The sequence below is a fragment of the Phascolarctos cinereus genome, unplaced genomic scaffold (genome assembly GCF_003287225.1).
Source record: "Phascolarctos cinereus isolate Bilbo 61053 unplaced genomic scaffold, phaCin_HiC Scaffold_4;HRSCAF=312, whole genome shotgun sequence".
Taxonomy (NCBI): Eukaryota; Metazoa; Chordata; class Mammalia; order Diprotodontia; family Phascolarctidae; genus Phascolarctos; species Phascolarctos cinereus.
The window spans coordinates 206652307-206678295 of NW_027555847.1; the positions used below are offsets into that span (position 1 = coordinate 206652307).

The following is a 25989-nucleotide window of genomic DNA, read 5'->3' on the forward strand; positions in this document are numbered from 1 at the left end:
GAAGAAAGATGTATTATTTCATCATTGTAGGGAGTCAGTGTAGGAAACCCACCACCATACTGACTTTAAAACTCAAATCTTGGAGAGTTGCCTCTACCAGTTGTAAAAGGCTCGATTAGGGGTAAGAAAGAGAGTAATGGAGCCAAGTCTTTTTTTCTAAAGAGATTTTGTTGTTGTTGTTCAATTGTTTATTGTCTGCTAAGAAATAGATCTATATCTAATAATAGAGACATGTACCATCAAAGTTGGAAGGGCTCTTAAAGGTCATTCAACCCAACCTGTTCATTTTGCAGCTAAGGCAACTATAAAGATAAAATAATTTGCCTGCTGTCATACAGGCAATAAAGAGGACTTCGATTTGAACCCAGGCCCTCTACTGTTAAAGCCTATATGCTTTCCATGGGCAGTACTGAGAGATGGAGCAATGAGAGAAGAGGAAATGGCCCCTTCCAGTGTTTTCCCATCTATGTAGATATCTATCATCTATTAACTAGATATATGTATATGTATAATAGACATAGATGCCTACTCATATCTAATTTTATATTCAATTTAACTTTTATTTCCATTCATAAACTCTCTCTCTTTCTGTCTGTCTGTCTCCCCTTCTTTCTCCCCCTCCCCCTTCATTGAGAAGGGAAGAAATACAATACCCATAATATGTATGAAGTCACACAAAACTTCTGCTTTACCCTAATTCAATAAACAAAATACAACAAAAAGAAAAAAATAGGCTTTAATACTCATTCTTAACCCATCATTTCTCTGTCTGGAGGTAGATAACAGTTTTCATCATGAGTCCTTTGAAATTGTGGTGGATCATTGTGTTAACCAGAGTTACTAAGCCTTTCGCAATTCATTGTCTTTACAATGTTATTACTGTTTAAATTGATTGCTGGTTCTGCTCACTTCAATTTGCATCAGTTTTTAGATATAGAGAGACCTAAGTATCTGTCAGTAGATACAGATGTCTATTCACAGAGATAGATAGATAGATAGATTGATAGATAAATAGATAGATAGACAGAGAGATATTAGACTTAATTGTAACCCTTGTATCAGAAGATCTCTTCTGAAATGAATAGTCTGGGTACTTTTTGAGAATTATTCATTTCATTAGCTTATTTCCCCCAAATAAAAACTTAAATTGTCAGTGTCTGACATTCTTCTATGAGTTGTCATCCATACCCCCTTAGGAACTCTCAAACTCATAAGACTTGAAAACATAAAACAGTTTTATGTACACAGCAAAAGACCCAGGAGGGGATCATAACATCCAAGCTTATAAGAGAATCAAGAGATACTGTCAACTCCCCTCCTCTAGGGAGCTGTATGTTTCTGATGAAATATTGTACTGCTTTGAGTGTGAAGGGCTCCAGTGAAGGGTAGGGCATGCTTTCTCTCTTCTACATTGGTGCTCTATACAGAGCTGCTCTTTTGATACCAGTTCTTCTTTGTTTGGTCCCCTCTACTGCTCTACTGTTTTCCATTCCCACCATGTGCCATGGGTAATACTCACCATGGCCATTCTACTCAGTTGTATCTTGCTGCACCTTGCTGTTCAGCTGTGCCCTTGAAGATGGTGCGAGGTATTTTGAACTTGAATTTATTTTGTTATTTTAGCTTTTGAATAAGTAAACCTTTGCAACATGACCGTGGGAAATTAGCTAACATGATAGAGAACATAATTTTCATGCCTCTAAAGCCAGACTCTCCCTGAGATATCTAAACCTCTCAAGGGTTTTATTTATTTCATTTTTTAAAATACCTCAGTTCCACAGCCCATCCTTTTACATAAAGTGTCTCTTCAGGGGTCTGTGGAAATGCATCTATCTTGGATAGCACAAAGGGCTCTCGGTTTTCCAGTACAAGTCAACTCATAACGAGTCTATGCCATTTAATTCATTACCTGGGTGATACTCTTGTATCAGCATTTTCCATTAAGTCTTTTGTGGGGCTTTCCAACCTCTTTCCATTCTATCTCCTGCCAGCTTTTGCAGGCAGCTGAGGTGGTTTATGAAAATTAACCTAGACAACTCAAAATCTTATAAATTAGGCATTCTTAATGTGCGCTCTGTGAAGTTTTTGTGTTTAATATTTTGATTAGTATTTCTTATTATGTAAATAATATTTTTTCTAATTACATGTAAAGATAATTTTCAACATTCATTTTTATAATATTTTTGAGTTCCAAATTTTTTTCCTTCTGTCCCCAGAACGTTATACATTTAAAAATATGAGTCTGAGAAGTGATCCATGGGTTTCACCACGTTGTAAAAGGAGTCCGCGAATACACATAAAAATGGTGAAGAACTTGTCTTCTAAATTGAGGAGGGAAGGATTGGTTCCTTCCAATGCTGTGACTCAGGAGGTGGGGATGGGTTGTTGCAATCTCTAGCTGTCTAAAAATAGAACATATTTTTCATAGCACTTTTCCTCACAATAATCCAGAATGCTAGATGAGCCAAATCTCAATCCTAGGGAGGAAACTTGAGTCTCCAAGAGGTAAACATGTGATGCCCACAGTCACATGGCTGGTAAATGTCAGATTACAGGGGTCAGACCTAGAAAGCTTTAAATCTAATACTCCTTTCATTGGACCATAGCCCATGAAGGCCCAGTAGAATCAAGTGGATGGGATTGTTCATCCTCATTCTCATGCACAGCCTTCAGACTACATGTTGACTTTGGAGGACTTCTTTCCCCCTTCAGTACTGTCTTCAGTGGTCATACTAACTTGACTTCTTGTGTATAGAACTAGTGGAAGAGGAAAGAGAAAGAAAGAGAAAGGAAGAAGTATTTATTAAGCACTATGTGGTAAGCGCTGTGCTAATCTCTTTGAAATATTATCTCATTTGATCCTTTCAACAACTCTGTGAGTTCGATGCTATTATTATCCTCATTTCACACTTAAGAAAACTGAGGCAGAGAGGGGTTAAATGACTTGCCCAGTATCACTTAGCTAGTAAGTTTCTGAGGCTGGGCTTAAACTCAGGTCTTCCTGGCCTCAGGCCCAGCACTCTGTCCACTGGAAGGAGAGAAGAGGCATCTTGCAGTATGTGAGGGGCCCACAAATATGCCTAAGAGAGCCTTACCACTAGCTATAGTATTTATTCTGCATTCTTACTAGCCATATAGGTGTGGGCTAATATATCACTGAGGAAACTGATTTCTGGAATCAAGCGTTGTCTTACAAATCAGAAGCTCTGAATCTACTTCTTATTGTAAAGTAATCATGCAGTGCATTTACAAGGTGCTTTAAGATTTATAGTGTGCTTTCCAGTTATTATGTATTTACTCCTCAAATAAGGAAAGTGCTATTATTTTCCTTATTTTACAGATCAGGAATAAAATTTTAACTGGTTATATGACTTGCAATGGTCATACAGCTAGCAAGTGTGTGAGGTGAGTCTTCCTGACCCAAGTATAGCGTTCTGTCCAGTATGTCATATTGCTTTTCGCTGTTACCGTGGAAAAGTCACTGGTCTCTGAACATCATTTTCTTTATCTGACAAATACTGTGTTTAAGCAGAATCATATATCAGGTCCTTCTAATGACACATATACACACACATAGAAAAGATTATTTTTATTGGATTCTTTTCTAAAGGATTCAAGTAGCTAAAAAAGCCAGAAAATCATACATGTTCATGGTAAGACTAACTATAAATTTCATTTCTAAACCTAAACTTTAGCCCATGGTCACCTTATGCATTGTAGTACTTTGTAGACAAGGCAGCTAGGTGGAAAGAACACTGGGCCTGGAGTCAGGAAGCCATGAGGTCAAATACAGTTTTAGGTAATGGTTTAATGACTTTGGGGAAGTCACTTAATTTCTGTCTCAATTGTGAAATATGGATAATAATAGCATCTGTCTCACAGGGTTGTTGTGAAGATCAAATGAGATAATATTTGTAAAACATTTGGCATAGTCCCTGGCAAATAGTAGGTTCTTAATAAATATTTCTTGCCTTTCCTTTCCTTGGAGAAGCAGCTTCTGAACTTTAGTTGAGCTGTGGTCTTGTGAGTGGTATCGATACCAGGCAAAGCATTTAATGGTTTCTATCTAGTCACCAGTCCCTCAATGTTGGGACATGTATTGGCCTTTTCTATGTGTCTTTCATAGGTGTCTGTGAATTGGGAACTTTGTAGTGCTGACCCCAACCAAAAGTAAACCACCTACCAATCTTGCCAACCTTCTAGTATTCTTCTTTACCTTTTCTGGATTCCCTAGATACCTATTTACAGGCCATTCCATAGGGTCTCTGCTTTTAGCATCAATTAACCTAAAAAAATAACCTTTAATTTCATAGCATTAAAACAGTTATAAGTAAAAGTGGCCTTAGAACCCATCTAATCCAGGTCTTTTACAGAGAAGACAACTGAGGCATATAGTGACTTGCCCAAGGTAACGTTGAAAGGAAGATAACCAGAATTTCAATCAGGATTCTTATATTTCATCTATGCCAATTTTCATTTCCATTTTCAATATTGAAGAGCCTCCAAAATCCAAAGAAATCAATGTTCAATGATAGAATTTAAGATATTATAATATCATTAAGATCACTAGTGTCATTAAGATGTCAGTGAGGGGAAATTTTTTTTGTAGGGGGGAGCAGGATATTTCTTCTTTTTTGCTAAGCAGTGGGGTTCAGTGACTTGCCTAAGGTCATACAGTTTTCTAGTTTTTTTATGTCTGAGATGGGACTTGACCTCAGGTCCTCCTGAGTCTAGGGCCTGTGCTCCATCCACTGTGCCACCTAGCTGCCGCAAGGATATTTTTTCTTATACCCATTGGATGTTCCAATATAGACTTACAAATCCAGTCTTGGTTATAATGGTGGTTGTGTCTCCATGACATTAGTGAGTAGTTGTGTCTGCTTTGGCTTCCACGTCTGATCATGTCACCTCACAGAGGCTCTCTATTACCTCCCAGATGAAATCCAAAGTCCTTGTTTTGACATTTAAAGTCCCACACCATCTCTTGCCACTCTAATCTTCTTTTACTTTACTTCCTTCCATGTACTCTGTGATTGAGCTGTACAGTGGTCTATTTATTTTTCCTTAGATATAACTCTCCATCTCTCATCTCCAGATCTTTTTGCTGGCTGCTCCTTTTCCGGATGCCTGGAATGCCCCTTCTCCTCCCTTCTACCTCTTAGCTTCAGTAGATTCCTTCAAAGCTCAGCCCATCTGCAGCAGTCCCTTCCCTGTTCCCTCATCCACTAGTATCTTCCTTCTGAAATTACCTTCCATGTACTGTATTAATTTTAATTTGTAATATTAACATTTTTTTAAGTCAATAATCAACAAAATTTGTCATAGTTGCTGAATTCTAAGATGCAAATGCTCATATGGAAAATTTAACAATCAGAGCTGCCTGTAGCATGCCCTTGGCTATATCATTATTTACCAACTTAGATATTAGAGTATGTTATTATATAAAATTACTTTTAACATTGTGGACCTCTTGAAAGAATCATGGGTTCCTAGAGTTCGAGACCACACTTTGGGAACCACTACCCTAGAACACTCACAGAGGTACTTGAGGGCCTGGACCATATTTTTCTCTTTCTTTACTTCCTTAACACTTACTACATTACTGTCACGTAGTAAATGCTTCATGAATGCCTGTTGATTCACTGATTAATTGGTCAGTTATCTGGTCTTGTGTGAGAGACACTTTCATACTTTGGGTGGATACTTCCAAGAGCAATGAAACTTACTATGTGGGTGATATAGGGAAACCCAACCTTGGAAATAGATCCCAGCTGTCTGGCAGGCATTGATATACCAGATAAGAAAGCACTATTCATTTCCCTGTGCCCACCCTAAAGCATGTCTTGTTAACAGCTGCCCAGGCTTAGTTTTAGGGCCAACTACAGTCATCGCAAATGTTATGGACACAGTTCCCTGATTTTTTTGTTTGTGATTAGTTAAGTAGAGTCTCATTATGCCACGACTTATTTTTAGCATGGATTTGGGTATATTGACATCCAAACTACATCATTGAAATACAGCTAGGCCTATACCAGTGGATTTCAAGCTTTTTTCTCGTAAGTATCCCTTTTCACCCTTAAAAATTATTACGTACCCTCAAGGAGGCTTTTGTCTGCATAGATTATGTCTGTTGACTGGATTAGAATTTTAAATCACTTAAAATTATTATGTAAATAATTTTGACCTCTGAAACCCCTTGAAAGGATTTTGGGAATCTGCAGGGCTCCCCAGACCACACTTTGAGAACTTTTGGACTATAGCAAATTCCTGATATGATTCAGTAAAAGACATCATAGGATTCTGAGCTGAGTGGGACAGCAGAGACCATGTAGCCCAGTCCCCTCATTGTATACAAGAGGAAACCAAAAAGTACAGAAAGTTGTCCAAAGTCACACAGATAATAAATGGCAGGACCAGAATCTGGATATATCAGGACTCCAAATTTGCACTGCCTCTCAGTATTGGCCCTGCTCCCACCCCAACTCCATTCTCTACCACCAGAATATCAATATTAAGAGCAAACACAGTTCTTCCATAAACCGCTGATGAAAGCTGTGTGAGAAATTCCCAAGACTTCTCTCTTTATGCCAGGAAACTGGGCCAGCATTTCAGAACCTACAATCCTCTGAAACTGAGGATTGGAGGAGTTTGAGAAAGAAAAAGGAAGGAAGGAAGAAGAGAGAAAGGCAAAGGAACCAAAGAGAAAGGAGGCAGGAAAGGAAGAAGGGAAGAAAGAGAAAAAGAACATTTATTAAGTGCTTTTTATATATGTAAAGCACTGTGCTATGTTATAGGGATAAAAATAGAAGAGTAAGGTATTCTCTCTTCTTAGGGATATTCTAATAGGAGAGTGGAAGAGAGAGAAGGTTTCAGTCATAAATCAGATGTTGAGACCCCCTAGCCTTTAGGGTACAGTTTCAAAACATTTTTGGAAATTTGAATAAATAGACTTCTTGAGCTTTTCAGTGAAACATTTTAGAGACAAAGCCATCATATCTGGGAATAGCAAAATGCATACAGCCTTTTTGCAGTGCACATACCTCTGTTAAACAGTATGCCCTCCAAACTACCCTAGAAGTATATAGTGCTATTCTGAGATGACCAGATTTTCTCTGACTTTATTTTATTTAATCACCCACCTTGGGGTGGGTCAGTGTACCAGTGGAAAGTCTGAAAATAAACTTTTTTTTTTAAGTTTAATTGATTTGTTTTTACATTACAAATATTTACACACACACACACACACACACACACACACACACACACACACACATCCCATTTCTGAGATCTTTTGTAAGAAAGTAAAATAATTAAACAAATCTGGTATTATAGTGACTTTACGTAAAAATAAATGCATCTACACGTGTTGTTCTGTCCCCTCTATATTAAATAGCTATTTTTATTTAATTAACAAAAATTTATTCTCTATTTTCTGCTTTTCACTCCATTGGGGAAAAGGAGAAAAGGAAAAAAGATGTTTATAAAAAATATGCATAGTTAAGCAAAACAAATTCCTTTATTGGTGTATATGTATACGCACACACATACACATAAGTATGTTATTCTACACCCTACAATTTTATACTTCTGTTTCAGGAAATGGATAGCATGTTTCATCGCTGATCTTCTAGAATGAAAGATGGACATTGCATTGATTAAATTTCTTACAGATTTCCAAGTTATTTGTCTTTACAATCTCTTTATTGTGTAAAGTGGTTTCTCAGTTCTGATTATTTCTGTCTTCATCAGTTTGTAAAATTCCTGAAAAGTGTTCATTTCTACAGTATTGATGTCATAGTAGAAATGTTGTTTCTGATTTTTCCCAATTCCTTCTGCATCGCTTCATGCAAATCTTTTCATATCTTTGAAATCATCTATTTCATCATTTCTTACAAAATTTTAATTCTCCACATTCTTATGACGCAGCTTATTTATCCCCTCCTAAATTGAGGGGTATCACTTTAGTGTCCAGTTAAGTTGCTGTAAATGTTTGTTTATATAGGATCTTTTCCTCTTCCTTTCATCTCTCTAGACTTCGCAGTGGTATTGCAGGATCAATGGGCAATGTTTAGTCACATTTTGCACATAGTCCAGTAACCTGTGATTAAGCATCCGGGTAGCATTCCTCTAGAAGTCCAGTGGGATATTTGATTGTGACATGCCTAGAAAGAACAGAATGAGAATTTGATAAGCACTAAGCATCACAGCTAAATTTGGCCAAGTTTGTTTAGGTTCATGAGTAGAGAGAAAAAACCAGTGGATATCCCTAGCAATTTATAGAAATTCACAGGGTTCTTGTACTCATTTTCAATAGACTACATTACCTAGATCTTTCTGGCTCAGGCCATCTCTGTTATACTGATTCTAAGTTCTGTCATATCTTTCTCAAAAGTCAAAAGTTAAATATTTTCTCTACCTCCCACCACAAGCTTAATTTTGTTTACTTTCCCCCCCTCTATTAAATCAAACTGAAAATGGCCTGACAATATTGGGTTAACAGCAGTGCAACAGTTCCCCAAGGTTAATTGGGAATTTAGTAGGCCCATCAGAAAAAGCCTCTGATGCTCAGAAAAAGGCAGTGAAGTCTCTGACATCTAGATCACATCCTGCTTCCCAGGTTTGTTTAGTTATATAAGTATGGGCAGGCCATGGAATGTCTCTGTGCCTTAGTTTCTTCATTTGCACAATTGAGTGTACCTGCTCTGTTTACCTCACGGGGCTATTTTGTTTTTAGTTTTTTGTTGTGTTTTTTGTTTTTTGTTTTTTGGGGTTTTTTTAGGCAATTGGGGTTAAGTGACTTGCCCCGGGTTGCACAGCTAATAAGTGTCAAGTGTTTGGTCTGAGGTCAGATTTGAACTCAGGTCCTCCTGACTTTAGGGCCAGTGCTCTATCCACTGCGCCATCTAGCTGCCCCTACACAGGGCTATTTTGAAGAAAGCTCTTTGTTAATCTGAATTATGTTTTACTGATGTGAGTGGTGAGTATTAGTACAGAAAAACTTTGTCTAGAAAGAGGTAAAAATTTGTCCGAAGCTGTAATTACAACCCAGATTGTGCAATACAAGCAGCTGGTATTGCAATGGATCAAAACCTAGGCCTGACCTCAAATCCAACCTCAGAAGCTTACTAGCTGTTTGCACCTGGCCATGTTAGAACCATTGCCTCAATTTTCTTAGCTGTATTAAAGGATTCGTAATAGGACCTGCCTCTCAGGGTTATGAGGATCAAATGAAATAATAATGGTAAAGCAATTAGTACAGAATAACCCAGTGAGGCACTTATTATTATCCCCACTGTATAAATGAAGAAACTGGAGCACACAGAGGTTAAGTGACTTGAGCAAAGCTATTCAAGCTAGTGAGTACCAGAGGAAGGATTTGAACCCAGGTCTTGCTGACTGGAATCCTAGCACTCAGACTCCCTAGGCCACTTTCTTATTGTGTTGTACAACTTTTATATTTATTTACTGTTGTTTCCCACGTATTAATTATGTTTCCCAAGTTGCTTACAGATTTCTTAAAACTATTATTCTCTTGTGGGGATTGAGAACCTTCCTAACCAGTGGGTGTTTTAAGATTTTGTGGTGTGTTCTTTTTTTTTAAAGGAATGCACAGACCACAAGCCAGCAGATGAGAATATGCAAGACTTTTACGTTTGGATGGTCAGTGGAAATATTTGTAGAATGTTTTTTACTTTCGAAAGCTAGTTTTATTACATTTAATGGTTTTGAAAATTTCAAGATGATGTAAAAATGCTAGCAAATGTGGTGGTGATGATAAAGAAGAGGGAGGAGGAGGAAGAAGAGAGCTAAGTACTTTGGTTCCAATTTTACAGTTGAGAGAAATGAGGTACATTGAGGTAAAGTACTATCCAGACTATCACAGCTAGTTTTGGGAAACTCCTTATTCCTAGAGCAGCGATCTTATTATTATGATACCATCTTTATACTGATGAAATTTTAGTTGTAAACTTCAGGCTAAAAGCCACATTTGTACAAAACCCTTACCTCCAGCATGTCCAGTTTCAAACAGTCAAAAAGGACTCTCTGCTATTTGGATATTAGCCTTGTTGCTGCATAAGTAGACTAAGAAGGCATTTGTTGATGCAGAGGACTTGTGGATTGAGTGTCTCCTTCTTATTTGTGATTAATTTTTGGTTTGGTGTCAATGGCACAGAAGGTAATTCTTGATTTATGTGAGAATATCAAGAAGTAGCAAAAGCATTCTTGGCTGGACGATGATGTGGTTTAAGGATGACCTGTTGAGCTCTGCTGTTAGGTATTGAGCAAACTCTTACGGAGTAGTCAACAACAGTTCTTAAATGCCTGCTACCCCCTTGGCCCTGTATTGGGTGTTATAAGTAGGAAGTATCCAATGGTAATTCAAATTATGTTGCTGTGTGAGTTCTTCAATGGTCAGAAAGTATGTATTAAGCTAGATTGGAATACCAATTATCCTGATTCCACGTCCAGGTCCCTAACTGCTATGCCTTGGTATGTTGCATCATTGGATCAGAAGATCTATACCTTGAAGATACCATGTATTTCAACCCCAATATTAGAGGGATTAGGTGACTCGCCTAAAGTCACACAGGTAGTAAGTATCTTCAGACTGGATTTGGACTCAGATCTTCCTGACTCTAAGCCTGGACTTCTATCCACTGAAAATAGGAAGCTATTTTTATATTTATTAGTTTCTCATTAATTGATAGAGAGCTGTTCTCAGAGTCAAGAAGACCTGCATTCAGGTCCTGTCTCTGACAATACCAGCTATGTAACCTTTGGCAAGTCACTTAATCTGTCAGTGTTCTAGGTAAGAGGTTCTCAAAGTGTTTTCTGTGACCCCAAGGTCAAGTTAATCTTATGTAGTTAAACATTTTAATTTCTGAATTGGTAAATATTGATAGATATAGCCAAGGGTACACTGGAGGCAGCTGTAACCAGCTCATTGATTTTTAAATTTTCAACGTGAGCCTTAGAAATGAACATGTCTACGGTCTTGTACCTGGGGCTAAAACCCTAGTTTCTTCACCCAGACTATTTTCACTCCCACCATTTCATAATTTTTAAAGTTCTTTCCAAAGGTATACCCTCCCTTTGATCTCTCTCTCTACCTCCCAGCCTGTCTCTCTGTCCCTGTCCCTGTCTGTCTGCCTCTGTCTCTCTAGTCTGTCTCTTTGCTCCCCGCTCCTCACCGCCCCCCCCATGACTTCCAGAAGATTCTAGTGAAAAATGTGAGAAGCACAGCTTTTTACAGGATCATAGATTTAGAGCCAGAAGGGTTCCTGGAAATTATCTCATTGCACAGATGAGGAAAGAGACCATGAGAATTGAAGTGGCTTCCTCATGGTCTCACAGGTAATAAGCCATGGAATGAGGATACTGAACTCACATGTATTGAGTCCTATCCACTGCCCTCCCACAGCACCATATACCTGGTCCAGGAATTTGCCCACCAATGAGTAACATTTAGCCATTCAGATGTTCCTCATTTGTAAAGTGCGGCTTGTACAAAGCACTGTTTTTTCACTATAATCACGGCCAAAACACTGCAGCTGAGTCATTTGTTTCTTCTGATCCCGAGTGGCTTCTCCCCATTTTACACATTGTATTGCTCAGAAAAATTTTGTAAGATGCTGTTGAGATCCTGTGCTTTTCAGGAATTCATTCCTTACATATCATGATGAAACTTCCATGGAGAGCCAGCAGAGCTCATGTGCCTGCCTGAAAGCAAACACATCAACACAGACAAGCCCATGCAGCTGCCTCTCTATCTAGACCCCTTCTTGTGAGGGTAGGCATGACTTTCAACTCTTCAGCATTAGTGCAGCTTCTGTGAAAGGTTGTTATAGAAACTGGGGTCCTGGATCAGAAATATATAAATTACCATTGGCAGCAGAACTGGGAAACGGTAGTAGTGTCTCAGCCTCATCTCCTCCCTCCATGTTGGGAGGGGCTGCACACCTTACTGCCTCATACCCAGGCTTTGATCAAGGGAGTAAGGAAGAGGATATAGAGGCTAACATGGATCTAAAGTGTCATTTAAAGTGGAATATGGCATATAAATAAAGGAAGCAGTTCAGTCTGATTTAGTTACAAATGCAGTAAGCCTTGGGAAAGACCTCAGGAAATGAGGGTTCGTGTTTGGCTTGGATTCCTGCCATCTCCCACTCCTACCCACTCCTGTTCATGGCTTGATTCACTGGCCTGGCCTGCTTCTTTCTGTCTGTCTCAGTCTTTGTCTCTGTCTGTCTGTCTGTCTGTCTGTTTCTCTCTCTGTCTTTCTCTCTCTCTCTCACACACACACACACACACACACACACAGACACAGACACATTCTGAAATAGGCATGCCTCAAACTGACTGTGTTTTTTCAAGTTTGACATTACTACCACTGCTCCCCAGACTGGATAAAAGGGGGGGGGTGAAGGAGCGGGGGTAGGTTTATTTTTAACCTGACACCATTATTCTACTGATTTGCTTGTATTTGGTTTCTCTGTGCACATTCCCCATTTCCAGAAAAATAACCTGACTTGGAGCTCTCCTTAAATTGAGTCTCCTACCCATGTTTCTTTGTAGGGGTTGTTTTTCGTTCTTGGAAGGCACTCCCTACTCACCTCTGCCTTTTTAGTATCTCTAGCTTCCTTTAGACCTCAGCTCATTTGCTAGGAAAAAAGCAAGCCTTTCCCGATCTTGGTAGTTGTGAGTTATCTGTATCTCCTCAAAATGCCATGGTTACATTTACCATTGAATACTTTAGCATACTAGCTGTTTGAAGGTAGGGAGTATTTGGGTGTTATTTTGTTTTTTTTTATTTTTGTTTTGTTTTGTTTTAGTCTTTAAATTCCAAGAGCCTGAAGGGCGGCTTGGTAGCAAAGTGGATAAACCAATGTCCCTGGAGGTAGGAGGTCGTGAGTTCAGATGAGGACTCAAGTTTAGATGAGGCCTCGAGTTCAGATGAGGCCTGAGACACTTACTAGTCGTGTAACCCTGGGCAAGTCACTTAATTGCCTCCAAAAATTTGCCTACAAGATTTTGCCAACTGCCCCCCCAAATAAATAAATAAATAAATGAATTCCAACAGTGTGTTTAGCAGCATGGTGTAATAGAAAGAAAGGTGGTTTTAGCATGAAGGAGCCCTCAGTTCATGTCTTATCCTTGAAATGTTCTATCTGTTGTGACCCTGTGGTAGTCACTTAAACATATTACTGCCCCCAGACAATACTCAAAGAATTGCAGAGAAGGAGCTCATCTTTGTTACAGGAAGATGCTCACAGCGAACTCCCTACAGCAATTAAATCACAGCAAATACTCACTGTAGCTTTCAGTCTGCAACTGAACTAACATTATTATAAAAAGTCAAGAAATAAATGGGCAATTGGAATGTTCAGATTAGCCTGTCTCAAGGGAAGCAAGAGTTCTTTTTAGCAGACCTTCAGGGAGAGGCAGGATGAGTGTTAAGATTCCACATCCATATTTTTAAAAAAAAATACCCAGCAATCAACAGCAATATATTAAGCATTTACTATGCGTAAGAACTAAGAGTGTTTGTGAGCCATCTTGCATGCAGGTAGGATAGGGGAGACACTGAGGTGATATGAGGAGAGGCTAAAACTGTACAGGTAAGAAATACCTAATAATCGCCCATTGGATTGAAAGAGATTGGACTGGATAATAATAGTTATGTTGTCATTGTTATATTTAATATCCACTCTTCGATTATAAGGTACTGGAAGGTAGGCAGTGCAGTCTTTGTATTGATATCCAGTCGTTTCTTTGCCTAGAGTAGTTATTCAATGTTTTGTTGTTGTTGTTGTTGTTTTTCTTTCTTTTTTTTTCCTTTTCAGGCAATTAAGGTTAAGTGACTTGCCTAGGGTCACACAGCTAGTAAGTGTCAAATGTTTGGCCTGAGTCTGGATTTGAACTCAGGTCCTCCTGACTTCAGGGACAGTGCTGTATACATTGAGCCACCTAGTTGCCCCTAGTTATTAAATTTTAATTAAATTGAATTTTCCCCACAGTGTGTCAGGGGAAGAATAGAAACTCTTTCTTGAAGCTCCAAAATATTGTGAGTTAAGAAATGAATTTTCTCTAAGAAACTCAGTAACATTAATAATGGACAATTTTATCAGGTGATAGAAGGATTTTGTGATAGGGAGATTTGGGGCATGCAAATAAAAATTGCAAAAAATTATTACCATTTAAAAAATGTGTTTTCATAGAAGATGTGATTTTTACTACGTCAGTTAGTGTTTGAGTATCATGGAATCTGCTTTTTGTTTGTTATTAATTTAGTAGACTTATTAATTTAGGTGAGAGGGTTCGTGGAGTGGGACAACTACTGCATGCTTTCCCAATGACTGAGATCTGTTTTTCCCCAAAACAAAGAAAAGTATTTGTGACAGGATGGATAGTATAGACAATCTGATCAAGAGTACAGACCCTTGGAAGATGTGGGAGCCCTACTTTCTCAGGACCTGTAAAAGTTTCATTCTGATTTAATGAAAACCAAGTTAAGCAATGGAATTAGAGTGATCTGAAAAAACATGGTGCTTTTCTCTCAAAGTTACCATCACTGTGATCTTTGTAAGGATGAGCAGTTTTGGGGGAGGCACATTTTGAAGCTGATTTAAAGATTGGTGAGCAGTTTCTCAGGCTGATCTTGGACATTTCATAGAATCAAAAAGTATAAGCTGGAAGGAACTTTAGAGATAGTGCCATAAGTCCTCGAAGTGGGACATACTGCCCCCCTGGGGGCATTGGAAGAATGGGGGGGCACTGTAGTAGTTTGAAAAGACACAAATTTCAAAAAACAAAACAAAACAGAATGTTAAACGGTTAAAGAAAGTAGATTTCCAGGGACACACTTAAAGATTTTTTGTTTTTTCAAAAGGTGGTGGTAGGCCAAATAAGTTTGGGAACCTCTGATAATGCAACATCATTATTGTATAGATAAAGAAATTGAAGCTCAGAGTGGTAAAATGCCTTGCTCAAAGTCATACAAAACTAGTAAATGGAAGACCTGGGACCGGATAGAGAAGTGCAAATTAAAATACCTCTGAGATACCACCTACCAGATTGGCTAACGTGACAGACAAGAAAAAATGACAAATGCTAGAGGAGATATGGAAAAATAGGGACACTAATGCACCGTTGGTAGAGTTGTGAACTGATCCAACCATTCTAGAGAATAATTTGAAACTGTGCCTAAAGGTCTATAAAACTGAGTACATCCTTTGACCAGCAATACCAGTACTAGGTTAGTATCCCAAAGAAATTTTTGTAAAAAGAAAATGTCCATATCTATAAAAATATATCAGCTCTTTTTGTGGTGGCAAAGAATTGCAAACTGAAAGGATTCTTATCAGTTGGGGGATGGCTTACAATTTGAGCCATATGATTGTGTCAAAATAGTATTGTGGTATAAGAAATGATGAAAGAGAGATTTTTTTGGTGGACGAGCCAAGATGGTGGAGTGAAAGCAGTGACTTGCTTGTGCTCTCCTCCAAACCCCTCTAAATAGTCATAAAAAAATGGCTCTAAACAACTTCTGAAGTATCAGAAGCCACAAAAATACAGAGTGAAACAAATTTCCAGACCAAGACAATCTGGATGATTGACCAGAAAGGTGTGTTGCATCGGGCTGGGAGCGCAGCGGTGGGCACGCAGGCCTCAGAGGACTGAATCTCGGGCAGTTGTGGTGGTTTCCAGACTCCTAAATCCACAAATGCCAAAGACAACTTAGAAGGTCAGTGGGAAATGTCTGTTTCTGTCAGTGTTGAGACAGGAAGGTGGGGTTTCAGCTCCATTCCCCAAGAGCATGGCCCCAGGAGGTGGGGGGCAGCTGTTTCCTGAGCTTCTGGCCCACAGACTCAGGGGGAATCCAGTGGCTGATCAGAAAGGGATTACAGGGATCTCTTTGCCAGTGCTGAGGCAGGAATCTCTTGCTTTGCACATGTTTGGATCTGTGCCACAGTTCTGGGCAGCGGTGCGGGGGTGAGGAAGAGTGCTGGTGTGGAGGAGCTTGTAGTGGCTGTGGAGAGGAGCCCCTCCTCACAGTTACAGGACAGAAAGGAGTACTTGTATTTGCAGGACAGGAAAGGAATAAACACCTCACCACTTATCATACCACCTTGCAAGAACTGAAAATTTACAGGTCCCTACAAGTATCTCTGAAAACAGCTATAGAAACCCCTGAATCTTGGGACAATACATTCTCCACATGGGAAGCAGACTCTTAACTTAAAAGAGTTTAAAACTCAAGTAATTGGCTGGGATCATGAGCAAGCAGTGCAAAAAGAGTCAGAACATATTATCTTACTTTGGTGAAAAAGAAGATCAAAATATACAACCAGAAGAAGACAACAAAGTCAAAGCTCCTACGTCCCAAGCCTCCAAGAAAAATATGAATCAGTCCCAAGCCTTGGAAGAGCTCAAAAGGGATCTTGAGAAGCAAGTAAGAAGAAGTAGAGGAAAAACTGGGAAGAGAAATGAGAGTGATGCAAGAAAATCATGAAAAACAAGTCAACAGCTTGCTAAAGGAGACCCAAAAAAATACTGAAGAAAATAACACCTTAAAAAATAGCCTAACCCAAATGGCAAAAGAGGTCCAAAAAGCCAATGAGGAGAAAATGCCCTAAAAAGAAAAATTGGCCAAATGGAAAAGGAAGTCCAAAAGATTACTGAAGAAAATACTTCCTTAAAAATTAGAATAGAGCAATTGGAAGCTAGTGACTTTATGAGAAATCAAGACACTGTAAACAAATCCAAAAGAATGAAAAATTAGAAAACAATGTGAAATATCTCATTGGAAAAACAACTGACCTGGAAAATAGATCCAGGAGAGAGAATTTAAAAATTATTGGACTATCTGAAAGCCATGATCAAAAAAAGAGCCTAGACATCATCTTTCAAGAAATTATCAAGGAAAACTGCCCTGATTATTAGAACCAGAGGGCAAAATAGGAAAGAATCCACAATCTCCTCCTGAAAGAGATCCCCAAAGGAAAACTCCTAGGAATATTTGTAGCCAAATTCCAGAGTTCCCAGGTCAAGGAGAAAATATTACAAGCTGCCAGAAGGAAACAATTCAAGTACTGTGGAAACACAATCAGGATAACACAAGATTTAGCAGCTTCTACATTAAGGACCAGGCATGGAATATAATATTCCGGAGGGCAAAGGAGATAGGATTACAACCAAGAATCACCTACCCAGCAAAACTGAGTATAATCCTTCAGGGGAAAAAATGGTCATTCAGTGAAATAGAGGACTTTCAAGCATTCTTGATGAAAAGACCAGAGCTGAATAGAAAATTTGACTTTCAAATACAGGACTCAAGTGGAACATGAAGAGGTAAACAGGAAAGAGAAATCATAAGAGACTTATTAAGATTGAACTGTTTACATTCCTGCATGGAAGATGATGATATTATAACTCATGAGACCTTTGTCAGTATAGGCAGTTGGAGAAAAAAAATTATATGTATAATGTAGATAGATAGATAGGTAGAGGGCACAGGGGTGAGTTGAAGATTGGGGTCATATCTGGAGAATAAAATTAAGGGATGAGAGGAGGATTATACTCAGAGAAGAAAGGGAGAGTAGAATGGGGTAAATTATCTCAAAAAAAAAACCAGAAAAGAAAAGTCTCTTACAGTGAGGGGAAACGGGAAGGTGAGAGGGAATGAGTGAATCTTATTCTCATAGGATTGGCTTAAGGAGGGAATAACATACACATTCAATTGGGTATGGAAATCTGTCTTACCCTACAGGAAAATAGGGGAGAAGGGGACAAGAGAGCAGGGGGATGATAGAGAGGAGGGCAGATTGGGAAAGGGGTAATCAGAAGTAAATACTTCTGAGGAGGGACAGGGTCAAAAGAAAGAATAGAATAAATGGGAGGGCAGGATAGGATTAAGGGAAATAGAGTTAGTTTTTCACAACATGTCTACTATGGATGTTTTGCATAACTGCACATGTACAACCTATATTGAGTTGCTTGCCTTTTCAATGGGGGTGTTTGCGGAGGGAGAAAGACAGAAAGTTTGAAACCTGAAGTTTTAAAAACATATGTTTAAAAAAAATGTTTTCATATGCTACTGGGAAACAAGAAATACAGGAAATGAAGTACAGAAATCTTCCTGCCCTACAGGAAAATAGAAGGGGAAGGGGATAAGAGAAGGGGAGAGAGATAGAAGAGAGGATAGACTAGGGGAAGGGATATTCAGAATGCATGCCATCTTGGGGTGGGAGGAGGGGAGATGGGGTATAAATTTGGAATTCAAAAACTTGTGTGAGTGAATGTTGAAAGCTAAACATAAATAAATTTATATTTAAAAAAAGAAAAAAAAAGATAGTTTTATGAAAGCCTGGGAAGACCTATATGAGCTGATATAAAGTGAAGTCAGGAGAACCAGTAGATCATCATATACAGTAACAACAGTATTGTTGATGATCAATGTCAAAGACTTAGCTGCTCTGATTATTGTAATGATCTAAGATAATTCCAAATGACTTATGATGAAAAATGCTATCCACCTCCAAAGACAGAACTGATGAAGTCCAAGTGTAGATTAAAATTCATTTTCTTTTACTTCCTTTATTTTTCTTGTGTTTTTTTTTTCGTATGGCCAATGTGAAAATATATTTTGCATGACTTCATATGCATAATGTGTATTTATTGCCTTCTCAGTGGGTGCAGTAGGGGAAGGGAGAGAGACTTTGGAACTAAAAATTAATAAGAACAAAAAAAAATAGGACTACAATCTACCTCTCCAGTCTTCAGTCTACAAACAGCACATCATGTAGTTTGTCCCAGGTGACTCCTAAGGTGCCTAACTCAAGTGTTCTTTGATCAGATGGTCTAGGAGAAGAAAATCCTTTGTAAGCCCCTAGATTTCTACAGTCCTGTGGGCACATTCACATTTTTGATCTCTTGGATTTCTCTACAGGTAAAGCCAACAACAATGTGCGGTGGGATGAGGACTCTGTGGAGTACATGCCTTCCAACCCTGTCAGGATTGCCTTCGTCTTGGTGGTACATGGCCGGGCATCTCGGCAGCTCCAGCGCATGTTTAAGGCTATTTACCATAAGGACCATTTTTATTATATCCATGTTGACAAGGTAATATGTCCCCTGTTACAAATTTTCTGTTTCAGTATCTCCCAATCTGTTCCTGTCACCCTATCACATTACTTTTCCTCTCATCAAGAAGGTTGCTTGTAGAAAAGCCACTCTCCTTTCTAAATCTTTAACATGTGGGCTATAACATAGATCCCATTACATATTGGGAGAGGGGAAGTCTTTAAAGTGTATTTTGTTTGTTTTGCTTACATGCTTCTTTGTCACATGTTTTGTGGAAATATCTAGCTAAGTCATGTGCATCTAAAGTGGTATTACTATAAGAAGTGAAAAACTAAAAGGAGTGGTTGGAATGTTCAAATTGACCTGCTCTGAGGGTACCTGATTCTTATCAGGCCTTTAGGAGGAGCCAGGAAGGCTGGTAAGATTCCACACTCCAGGAGAGCCATCATATATTTATGGACAAAATTTCCAGATTTCATTCTAAATTCTCTCTACTTTGGGGCCTATTTATAGTTTAACATCATTAAGGAGTCCAAGCTGGAATTCATTGATTGGAAAAATCAGGTTTTTTGGAAGTCCAGTATGCTAAAAGGGAATGGAATATACGAAAGTTATGTCAGTGTATTCTACTCACTGCTAAATGGTTCTTTTTTTCTTCTTGGAAAAGAGGTCCAATTATCTGCATCGACAAGTGCTCCAGTTTGCTGGTCAGTACCAAAATGTGCGTGTGACCTCCTGGAGAATGGCTACCATCTGGGGAGGTGCCAGTCTTTTGTCCACTTACCTCCAGAGCATGAGGGACTTGATGGAGATGACAGATTGGCCATGGGACTTCTTCATTAACCTCAGTGCTGCTGATTATCCCATCAGGTATGTTTATGAATTTATGGATGGGATGGATGCATGGATGGATGGATGGATGAGATAGATAGATAAGTAGATTGATGGAAGGATGGATGGATAGGTAGGTGGCTCTTCCCCAAGGTATAGGTCTGTCTAGTGTAGTGGTTTCTCTCCATCTTTTCCTTTTTCTTCCTTCTTCTTCTTTTTCTTCTGTCTCTCTCTCTCTCTCTCTCTCTCTCTCTCTCTCTCTCTCTCTCTCTCTCCCTCTCTCTCTCCCTCTCTCTCTCCCTCTCTCCCTCCCTCTCTCCCTCCCCCTCTCTCCCCCTCTCTCTCTGTGTGTGTCTCCTGTGCTTGTATTCCTTTCCCTCCTTGTTTTGGTTTGTTCATCAAGGGGAGAAAAGCTAATTATCCTTGTTCCACTAAAGACTTTCACCCAAAGTAAGGTGCTTGGTGTAATCTTGAGTTTTCATTGGATAATCCCTGTAGAAGAAGTACAACCCTTCAGAATAGGCTCGAACAAGAACCATACTATGGCTGGTAAATTCCCATTTTCTTGGTGGAAGATTGATGTACGTATCACAGTTATAGATTCCAATGCCAGGTACCTCTGTAGCGCTTGACCCATTTATTCTCTTCCAAGAAGGATCATACCAAATCTTACTTAGATCTGTGAGAATTTCTTTTTAAAAAATCTATGTTTCATGGAATATTCTTTTTCTTTTTCCTCCCAGTCTCCCCCAAACCTCATCAAGAAGACTTCTACACTTGACTTCACATCTTTAATTGCTAGCATTACCTACATATATTTTCTTTGCCCTGTGAGTTAGGAACTTACTGGACCACAGACTTCCATAGTGATGTCATTGCCTCTGAAAGTCTTTTTTTTTAATTTGGGGTAAGCCCTACCCATTGGTGAGGCTTTCTCTTCTTTATGAAAGTAGATTGTCCTTTTCAAAATGACAGAAAAATTCAGTGGGAAACATTTTAAAAGGAAATTTCCCATCAATAGAACTTCTGCTTTTGACTCTTCTTTCCAGATCTGTCAGAGAAAGTTAAAAGGAGAAATGCAGTGTTTTGTTCTGTTGAGAGGAAAGGGGAAATCTATTCTTATTTAACAAGATATGATTTGAGTATAAGCAAATTTGAGAGCATTGTTTGAAGGAAATACAGATACAGGGATGGTAGGAGTTTTTTTGAGTGTACGTGTTTAAAGCAAGAAGTTATAACTCTCACCATGTATTCTATGTATCCCTGAGCTTTTGTTTTCTTGGTACTTTTTCCAATTCTGTTACCTTCCAAAGGGGATCTGTAGCTGAAGAGTCAGTCAGCCTGCATTTGTTTATTTATCTGTTTATTTGTTTGTGTATTAGGCAATTTATTTATCTGTCTATTTTGTTAGTTAGTTATTAGTGTGTCAGTATTTATCCCTGCCCTCAAGGAGTTCACAATCTAATGGGAGTGACATGTAAACAAATGTGAAAAATCTATAGGCAGGATAAGTATCTGTATTCCATAGATAACTATAATCTACTATACTACTCTACTGCTATAATCTACTACTCTGTCTACTATAATCATGTCTATAATCCACAGAGGGAAGGAACTAGAACTAAGTGGGATCAGGAAAGGCTTGTTGTAGAAGGTGGGATTTTAGATGAGACTTGAAGGAAGGAAGCCAGGAAGCACAGATGAGGAGGGATAGCATTCTGGTCATGAAGGACAGTCAGAGAAAATACCCATCGTTGAGAGATGGAGTGTCTTATTCATGCGTCAGCCAGGAGGTCAGTGAAAAGTGTGTGACATAGGAGGTAAGAAAGTGTAAGAAAAGTGGTTTTTTTTTTTAATCACATTCATCTTGTATTTGGGAGTGGATTGCCCTGATCTGTTTGACAGCTTAATGTTTTATATAATTGGGCTCTAAGACATTCATGGTAGACTAGAAGGAAAAGAAGGCTATCAGTATATTAGAAAGTGAACATTTTTAAAAAATTGTTACCTGTCACTTATTTATAAGACTGAGTTTAGGCCCCTTTCTTTCCCCCCTCCCCCATTTAGGTAGTGAGTCCAGAAATATCCAAAATAGAGACCTAAATTAGCCTTTAGGTGTAGCTGCTGTAGGCCTGGGCTCTCTCAGTCAATCAGGAAGAATTGATTAAATACTTATTATGCATTAAGTACTATGCTAGACTCTGGAGATGTAAAGAGAGAAATGAAATGTCCCTTCCCTTAAGAAGCTTACTTCTATGCCAGGAAGCAAAGTAGCACAATTCAAGAATGAAGAGCATGGAAAAGGAACTAATACACAACCATGATTAAAGTGCATTATAATAAGGAACTTGGGAAGAGTGAAATTCTATGTCGGGAAATAGCAATGATGCCCAGTGGTCCCCCCTGTCCCTGCAGTCCTGCTAGCTTGGTCCTGAGCTGCTGGTTAGGTAAATGGCATTCATAGTTCCTAAGTTCAGCCTTTTCATCTAGCTTACCTTTTCCCTTTCCTTAGGAGGTTGAGAATATGCCCCAGTCACATTTCAAACCTCAGAGTCCATACATATGGCACAGAGGAGTCCAGTGGAGCCAGTGGCTGGTACAGGGCAGATGAGGATTCCAGTTCTAAGAACTAGGTCAAAGACTTCTTGGGAATAGATACCTGGCCCCTGAGTCAAGCCTAACCTACCTTCGAGTAATGGAGTCAGGCAGGCTACCCAAGGCCACCCCATGTTGATTTCCTGAGCTAAAGTTGTAAATGTGGCCAGTTAGTGGGGAAAGGAGCAGGCCAATTTAACTGGGGGCAGAGGAGCGTGTGGGCAAATGCTTTCCCAGTAGCTCTCTTGAAATTATGTCTGAGGACTCAGCAGTAGGCCTTTGGTTTGAAGCTTCACACAGTCCTATTCCTGTGTGATACCTAATTACGGAATAAGTATAAACTCACCCTGGGTAGAGATGACACTTTTTCGAAGCTCTTACAGTGTACCTAAGAATTATCCCAAGTCTTTCCAAGCTTCTCAGAGTAGACAAACCCTGAAAACAAGGCCCCAGTGTTCTAAAAAATCAGGAGAGAGAGCAGCCTACCCAGTGTGATCCTCTGTCTTTCTGTCTGTCTATGTCTCTGTTTCTGCCTCCCCCCCCTCTCTCTCTCTCTCTCTCTCTCTCTCTCTCTCTCCTCTCTCTCTCTCTCTCTCTCTCCTCTTGCTCACTGTCTCTTTTCTCCCTTACTTTGCATGTCTCTCTTAGTGTCTCTCTTAGCTCTTTTCTTTATTTCTTTGTCTCATTGTACCTCACCCCCGGTGTCTTATTTTTTCTCTGTGTCGCATTGTCTCATGTGTCTGCTGTCTCTTTCCATCCTACTCTGTCTCTGCCATTCCTGTTCCTCTTCAGTCTCCTGTCCTCATTCCCAGATGGTATATTACCACTCCTAGGTTTGCCAGCTTCTAGGCCAGAGGCAGTGTACCCATCACGTGCCACTGGTTCATTTTGCAATTGATTTCATCAAGTTTCCCTGCATAGGAACATATGAATTTTGCACGTGAATAGTTTTTATCCTTGGTAACTTTATGTTACGCTTTCACTTCCCATCTGCCACTCCATCTGTGCCACCCTAAGCAGTACTTCTCTATGCTAGAAGGGATGATCCAAATTCCGGAGGTGGATATGATGCGATCGATAGAGCCTAGGGTGCCCATCTCCTTCACCTCTGACCTTCTTGAGTGTAATAGAGAGGACTGGGAGCCTCCTGGAGTAAAGATGACCAGGATTAGTCCAGAAAGGCAATTATGTGTTATTTTCTCTAGTGCTGACCCCTTCCCTGCCTGTCTTGCTTGGGGATCCTAGAGCAAGAAGGGATGGGAAACTGTTTTTTACTGTTTCTCTACTTAGGACTATATTAATTTCATTTATCTATCATTACATGCTATAAGGTTCAGAATCAGAGGGGTGGTTGTTTATTGTCCTTTGCTGTGGTATGATCCATTCCTGAAAGTACATCAATAATTGGTGGCAGTGGAAAGGTAGAGGTAGGAGTTCACCCATGGAAGGGTGATCAAAAGGATGTTTGTTTCAGCCAAGTCTCCAGTGCTGCTATTTCTCCTCAGGCTTGCGCTCCACACGGATGGTGTCATAATCTTACTGGTATAGGATCTTAGTCCCCAAATATAAGGTGGACTGCCTGACATTGTCTGTCTGAAATGATGAATTGTGCAAATGGGGAAAGACTGTTAATTTTGTCCTTGGGAGATTATTCTACACAGGTATTAGTGGAAGGAACTGAGGAGGTTTACAATGTAGAAAATCATAGAGAGCTAACACCTGGCATCATAGATTCAGGATCTCAGAATGTTTTCACAGGTCAGAATGTTTGGCCAAAATGAAGGAGATAAAATTTAATTTGCATAAATTGTCCTTATAGCAAAGTCGAAACAGTTGGTTTCATAAGTACGTGATGCTGAAAACATAGGTAGACTGGGAGTATGTGTGGACTATAAGTTTGGTATGAATCGACATTATGCAGCCCAAAGAGCTAATACACCTGAGTCATTGCCTCCAGGAATAAGATGATTGTCCACAGTGTTGAGAACACTCCTGGAGTATCGTGTTCAGTTCTGAGTATTTCATTTTAGGAAAAGCATTGAAAAACTAGAGAGCATGAAGGGAAGGGCAGTTAGGAGAGTAAAAGCCTCAAGTTTATTAAGCATGAGGGTTAATTGAAGAGGGATCTGGAGGTGTTTAGCCTGAGGAGAACAGGTTCTGTGCTGGGTCAGGAGGGAGTTAGTGGAGGCCATAATGCCTTTCTTCAGCATATATGGCCATTGATATAGATGAGGGATTTGATTTCTTCTTGCTTCCAAGAAGTAAAACTAGGAGCAGTATGTAGAAGTTGCCATGAGGCATGTTAATAACAATAATAATAATAACTAACATTTCCATAATGAATACTATGTGCCCTGCACTCTAAGTGCTTTACAGTTATCATCTCTTTTGATCCTCCAACAACCCTAGGAGGTAGGTATTATCATTATCTGAATTTTGAAGATGAGGAAACTGAGAAAAACAGAGGCTAAGTAACTTGCACAGGGTCACACATCCAGTAAGTATCTAAGATCAGAATTGAATTCCAGTGTTCCTATCTACAGGCCCAGGGCTCTATGTTCTGTACCACCTGACTGCCTCAGAGAGTAGAGTAACGTAAGGAAACATTTCCGCACAATTAAAAATATTCTAAAATTGAAGGGGGTGCTTTGGAGAAGTGTATTTATTTTTGAGGTAGCTAGGGAATACAGTCAATAGACTGCTGGACTTGGAATCTGGATGATGATCCTGCCTCAGGCACCCACTCAGAACAAACAACTGAAATTTTGTCAGCCTCAGTTTCCTCATCTCTCAAATGGTCATAATAGTATCTACGTCTCAGGGATATTTTGAGGATCAGATGAGATTATATATAAAAGCGCTTTATGAACTTTGAAGTGCTACTTAAATGGTAGCTATCATCACCATCATTACCACTGCTATCATCACTAGAGATATTTAATCAGGGATGGTAACCAATTGATTTGCACAAAGGGTTTAGATTCAATGTCTTATGCCTTCTGCTTTGTTTTTATTCCCCAACAATGTCTAATATGTATGTATATATGTATTTTATGTATTTATGTACATACTCTCTACGTATTGAGAACCAGTGTAGCATTATTGAATGGCTAACTCAAAGCAATCTGTCATAGGTCTAAGATACTGGTCTCATACACTTGTTCTAAAGGCCCGGCCTCAGTGACTGTAGCTACATTTCTGGAAGTAGATTTCTAGTTGTTGCTGAGTGGACAGGGCTTTGTTTGGGACTTGGTAAGAAGAAAGGCCCTATACTTGAGGTTACCTGGGGGAGTTCCATGTTTCAAGGCAAATATTTCTTCAATTTTTCCTTGCACCCTTGTTATAGAATTTTCTAAGATTCTAGAATCTACTCTCAAGGGACTGTCATGGAGGATAGGTGTTAAGCACAGGGGTAGGGTAAGAATTTAAAGAGCCAATAAGAAGTCCAGACCATTAGAAGAAGCCTGGGGATTGGGTTCT

General features: G+C 39.3%; 1 protein-coding gene across 2 annotated transcripts in view; it reads left to right on the plus strand.

The window, feature by feature from the left end:
* The window catches only part of XYLT1 (xylosyltransferase 1), a 389357-nt gene that overhangs the window by 249581 nt on the left and 113787 nt on the right, over nt 1-25989 (plus strand). For both annotated transcript variants that reach the window (XM_020972424.2, XM_020972425.2), the window contains 2 exons: nt 18950-19122; nt 19751-19953. In XM_020972424.2, the coding sequence (XP_020828083.1) occupies nt 18950-19122; nt 19751-19953 (376 nt within the window). The remainder of the gene's footprint in view (nt 1-18949; nt 19123-19750; nt 19954-25989) is intronic.